The sequence below is a fragment of the Salvia hispanica genome, chromosome 2 (assembly GCF_029641045.1).
Source record: "Salvia hispanica isolate PSC_SH4W2 chromosome 2, Shi_PSC_v1, whole genome shotgun sequence".
Classification (NCBI taxonomy): domain Eukaryota; kingdom Viridiplantae; phylum Streptophyta; class Magnoliopsida; order Lamiales; family Lamiaceae; genus Salvia; species Salvia hispanica.
The window spans coordinates 12,863,790-12,869,894 of NC_142693.1; the positions used below are offsets into that span (position 1 = coordinate 12,863,790).

At 32.4% G+C, this 6,105-nt stretch overlaps 1 protein-coding gene across 2 annotated transcripts; it reads left to right on the plus strand.

The window, feature by feature from the left end:
* The first annotated feature begins 3,792 nt into the window (after positions 1-3,792).
* LOC125218632 (zinc-finger homeodomain protein 1-like) lies at positions 3,793-5,154 on the plus strand. Of its 2 annotated transcripts, XM_048120350.2 has the most exons (2): positions 3,793-4,452; positions 4,924-5,154. In XM_048120350.2, exons 1-2 carry the CDS (start codon positions 3,867-3,869, stop codon positions 5,067-5,069), a joined length of 732 nt encoding a protein of 243 aa, XP_047976307.1. In that variant the 5' UTR covers positions 3,793-3,866; the 3' UTR covers positions 5,070-5,154. The 2 variants fall into 2 exon arrangements, with proteins under 2 accessions (XP_047976307.1, XP_047976314.1); XM_048120357.2 differs by lacking the exon at positions 4,924-5,154 and having other exon boundaries at positions 3,812-4,743.
* The last annotated feature ends 951 nt before the right edge of the window (positions 5,155-6,105 follow it).

A 6,105-nucleotide genomic window follows, 5' to 3' on the forward strand; every position in this document is an offset into this window, starting at 1 on the left:
TTGTGAATTCTAAACATACGGCATCATATCACTATCCACGCCCATTTTTTCCATAAATTTGTATCAAATTAAGCATATGCTTCACAAAATTGTCAACATAAAACAATTATAACGACAAAATAATAGAATTTTCAATGGACTAAATTTCGTCGGAAAAAATAGGAAATTATCAATATATACAAAATAAATGGATAATAGTTAATTAAATTATGAAATTTAATGTTCTATAAAATTTATAAACATAATATTGAAATATTAAATTTTATTTTGCCTTAATTGTCTATATATATACAAAACGACTTGTATGGTGGTAACATTAAAAATGATATTGTTTAATTAGAATAAGATAGAACTAAAAAATAAAGAATTTTGTTTTAGTAAAATACTAATACCATCATTAAGAGCATCATAAAAGACTCATTTTATCTAATGATACAAAAAATTTAAGAATACTTCTCCTATCTCATGCTAGTAGCACTTTTAATTTTAATAACATAAAATTAATCATGAGTAAATAGTGTAACTAAATTAGCATTTTAAATATAATAAGAGATCATGTAATAAAAGAATCTGAATTAATTATAATATCTTAATTAAATACCATAATTTTACTTAAAATAAAAATAGTGCAATAGTTTGGGAAGATCCGAAAATGAATAATGCAAGTAGAATGTGACGGAGGGATTACTAAAACTTTACTCCCTCAGACCCTAAAGAATAATCATTTTGGGTTCGGAACGGAATTCAATGTAAAATTAATAAGGTAAGAGAGATAGAGAAAAAGTATTTAAAGTATTGTTAGCAGAGAATATGTCTCACCTTATTAGAGAGAAAAAACTTACCTAAATTAACAAGTGTATATTCTCATGAAGCGGATTAAAAAGGCAATAGTGCATATTCTTAGAGGGGTATAATTTTATATTTACATTTTCAAACTTTACAGTTGACCATATTTTATAAATTAATTTGTTATTATCCTCAAATATAATGGATGCAGAATTGCAGATTTCTACGATATGATATCAATACAGAAATCCTTGCAAGACGATAGTACTAAGAGCATCTATAATGGGGCGGACTATGCGACGGACGATGCATCGTCCGTCGCATAGTCCGCCATTGCAGCACCCCGTCCTAAGCCCACTCCTTAGTCCGCGGACTATGCACACATTTTTGCATAGTCCGGCCTATAGTCTGCCCCATTGCAGGGGGGCGGACTATAGGCTGGACTATGCACACATTTTTCATTTTAATTTTTTTTTTTTGTACTTTCTTTTATATGTATCACTAATTTTTTTTTTACTTCATTTCACACATTTCACTCCACTCTCTTCCCCATCTCCATTTCTCTCTAAATTCAATAATGAATTCCGACGATTTTCATATTTGCAAGCATAAAATAAAAAAAATAAAAAATAAATACTGACAATAGGATATGCCTTTAATTTGTGGTGTTTTTATATTTTTATTCTTGCTAATTGATATATTTGCAAACATAAAAAATAGGATTAATGAAATTTTGTAGTGTTTAAATATTCAAATAATAAATAAAATGCTTAGGCGAGCTATAGTCCGCTCCATTTGGCGGATGATGAAATATTGATATGGCGGTGTATAGGACAAGGCTTACGGTGTTGTATAGTCCGCCCCACGTGGATGCCCTGATAAAACATTTTTAAAATTATGTCGTGTAAAAAAAATTCAACAAGTCTATGCAACCAAATTTTGTACAACCAAAAATTGGTTTATTTGAGAAAAAAAGTAATTTATTTATGCTTTTAATTAAAAAGTATAGACATATATATAGTATAGGGAACGTGCATAATATTATGGTTTTTGTGTATAATTTCTTAAAAAATTTGAACCATAAAATGTAATTAATGCATACTTTAATTCAAATTTGAAAAGTAATAGAGAAATAATTCAAATATAGAAATAAAAAATTGAAAATTAGGCCAAAAACTAATAAATTATTTTTAATTTGTTAACTAACTATATTTATTATTTTAATTTATATTTAACACATCAAAATAGCTAATATAATCTTGTTTTGATTGTACAAAATTTGGTTGTTTATGATTGCTAAAAAAATTTATTATTGATAGAAAATTTAATTTAGTTTTCAGTGGAAACAACACTAAATAAAAGGTGAAACTGTGAAAGACTGATGAGAAGTGTCAGAAACTCCATTTTCACACGCAATATTAAATACTCTACCAGCTGCCTTTCTCTCTTAACTAATTTCCACCCACTAATTGAATCGTGCATTCGCCTTGTTTTCAACGCGCCGTCACCACGCGCCTCCTGGGGATCCGCCCCATGTCAGACGCGAGTGCACAACACGCATTGTCGTTTTGTTTTTTCTCCCTCTGCCGCTGCTGCAAAAGCATTTACTCTATGGCCTATTCCTTGGATAAATATTAAAGACTCCATTAGTTTTAGAATATCAAAGTAGATTATTAATTAATTATTACTACTACACATTAATTTTAGAATATCAAGTGGATTATTAATTAATTGCTACTCCATTGGTGTGCAATTTAAAATGTAGTTAGTCATTTTGAGATATCCACAGTTTAAAGGCTCATATATTTTAATTTCAATGTTAGGTAAGTGGATATGCATTTCATTAATTAATTTTTCAATTTTTTTATAAAAATTAAATAATTTCTTAATATTTATGCTAAATCAAAATGAGACTATAAATACCGGAATAATGTGAATCACAAAAACTAGCTATACATTTTCGTATTTCAGAATTTATTTAATTAAGCCATCACCTAATTCGTAAACGTGAAAATAACAGTGGGCCCATTGAAAGCCATTTCGTTTATAATGTACTCTGGTAGGAATTTATTTCCTCACTAGTATTTTCTATATTGTCCTTTGTTTATTATCCATATTAAGCGGTTACGATAATATAATAATATAAAATACCTAGAAAATAGTGATTTTGAGGACCATAAATGTACTGTCACTGATAAGCAATATTTTTTCACCTAAGGTGAAAATTGGGTGAACACATTCACTAACACTTGACAGGCTGTACCAGGTCAAGAACCATAGATATATGAAGATTAATTTTGGTTAAAAGAATTAATAGTGTGTGCGGAAAACACACCAAAAAGAGATGTTTGGGTAACCTCTGACTTATAAGAAAAACTGCGTGGCACATAATGAATAGGAGTAGCATTTTGTATTTATTCTTGCGTATTAAATTCAACTATCCCAGAAATTAATTGTGGAAGAAAAGAAATAAATAACTCCAATGGAACACCCCAGACACCATATCTCCTATTCAATGCTATGCTATGAAATAATTTAACAAATAATTTTAGTAATTAGATGAAATTCTTGTTGAAAACCCTCATTCATGTATTTCTATTGGATTAAAAGATGAGTTAGTGACTCATTTCTACATAATACTAGAGCGTATCCAAGTCGATATGAATCTTTTTCTCTCGCTCTTAATTGTATGTATGGTGTCATCCCTCTTTACTACGTGTGTAGCAATTATTATGTTTCATCTATACATAAGACCTTTAAGGAGCGAGTAAGTCATTTCTGTAACTCTTGATCAGACGTTAGAAATATCAATTTAATAATCATTTGAATAAAACACCCCCAAAACAAGTATAGGATGGCATATATCCCTTGGAAGAATAATTTTGTCCACAATGACATTATCTTATCCAATTGACCACACCCTAAACTAATACCCCAAACCACAAAGTAAATTAAGACAAAATTAAACCCAAGGTATAGGTAACCGGTGACTTACTCCTAGGGCACAAAAAATAGTGTATTAGTACTATATATATAGGCGATACAATATTAATTAAGTTGCAAAATTTAAGCAAAAACTAATGGAGTATGAAGATCAAGAAGAGGAGCAAGAGTTAGGATACAACACTGAATTATCAGTCCTCCCGAGCCCGGTCCGCTACAAGGAGTGCCTGAAGAACCAAGCCGTGGGCATCGGCGCCCACGCCATCGACGGCTGCGGAGAATTCCTCCCCGCAGCCGCCGACGACGACTCCCTCAAGTGCGCCGCCTGCGGCTGCCACCGCAACTTCCACCGCCGCGTGGGGTTCGGGAGCCCGCAGCAGCCGCTACTTCTGGCCCACCCGATGGGCTACAGAAGTAGCGGCTACTTGCAAATGCGGCCGCCCCCCAAGAGGGCAGCCCTGGCGCTGCCCTCGACCTCAGGGGGCGGCCACGGGGACGAGATGTTGGAGGATTACTACTCCGGGCCCGGGAGCAGCGGGGCGAAGAAGCGGTTCCGGACGAAATTCACGGCGGAGCAGAAGGAGAGGATGCTGAGCTTGGCGGAGCGGCTGGACTGGAAAATCCAGAAGCAGGATGAGGAAATAGTGCAACAATTCTGCGGCGAGGAGGGCATCAAGAGGCACGTGCTTAAGGTGTGGATGCACAACAACAAGCACACTCTTGGTAAGAAAACCTAGTATAGCTTGCCCCGGATTCCTCGTGTCGGCCTTTTTCATTAGTTCTGTGAATTAATTCTTGCTATTTTATGTATCTTTTGCTATTTATGGCATGATTTTGTAACTTAATTTTAGGGTGCATGCTTGCTCTAGTGCAAAACCATTAATTAGCTGTTTCACTACTAATCTAAACTTCAATTAGGGTTTTCTATTGTACTATTTCTCAATTTCCTTTAATTTCTTGTACATTTTGGATTAATTGGTGTTTGTTCTGGAATGATTTTGGCTGATTTAATTAGGATACATATGAACAAGATGTGTTTGTGTGTGTATGTAGTCTGGTTCAAGAATTGAAGGGGTTGAGTTTGTTGATTATTTTTATTGAAATATTCTACTTGTGAGTTAGAGCCAACTTGTGTTAGTTTTCACTTTTCAGCAATCAATTTCCCCAAACCACCTTTTCGTTTTCATTTTGCAGAAAAACCTGAAGCCTTCTGCACCGCATTCATTGCCTGTGTTATTGGTAGAATTTCGAACTCTGTGCATTTATTGGAACAAGTTTTAATCCCATCCATTTATTTCCACTGCATTCCTCTTTTTAATTTGAGGCGTCAAGCGAATTAAGCCACCAAATTGGTTTTATTTTTCCACTCTTGCTCAAGTAATATTCAAGCTGAGATGCCGTGATTAAGCTAGAAGATAAGATGTAGTAGATCATATTAAGACAATGATTGACTTAAATTTTAGTAATATGTGATTTGAATCCGTAGATATCATGTTCAAGAGAATTCATTTAGTTATTTCAGTTCTAGCTTATTTATTGTTCAACCTATTTTAAACTCATTTAATTAAATAATTTCAGACATATATATAGAGTTTGAAGCGATTCGAAGAAGAAGCATAAGGCACATATAGTTTCACTAACATTATATAAATAGAGCTTAATGAAATTAACTATATAAATAGTTATAAGATCACTTATTCAGCATGAACATGCATACCAATTATGAATATATGCTTACCATGCAGTCATAATTTTTTTCGAATAAACAAAAGTATCAGTCTAATAAACTAGATTTTAATTATTATAGTCAATAAAAATGATTACAATCCCAATTATATATGAAAAGATTTTAACATTATGTAGTTAATAAATGATCCAATTGTAAAGCTTAGTTGTTTATGTATTGGAAAAGCCTAAGCATTTTTTGAATAATTATGCGGTGATATATGCGACTTGTACACCTTCACCCACTAGATACTTTCCTGCTGTAGTTGATTTTCAGTATATGTAAAGTCTGTGTAATTTTTATAAGAATATTAATTTGTGGTCCACAAATTCGAAACAAAAAAGCGAATTTGATCCAAAATATAATCATTTGCTATTAAAACTTCCAAAACTTTATAGGTTTAAGAAAGGGACCCTATTATGTTACATATTTTATTTTTTCTTTTCATTTTTGTCTGTATATATAAAATGAGCAAATTTGAACTTTCAAAATTTCTACAAATATTCTTGAACCTTAATAAATTGTGAGTACCGTCAGAGTAGTTTAATATTGTACAACCTAGGTCAATTGATGAAAATTCACAAAAATAAATGTAGTAGTGATTACCACTGTTTTACATTGTATCGAAATAGTACAGTATCATAGTATTT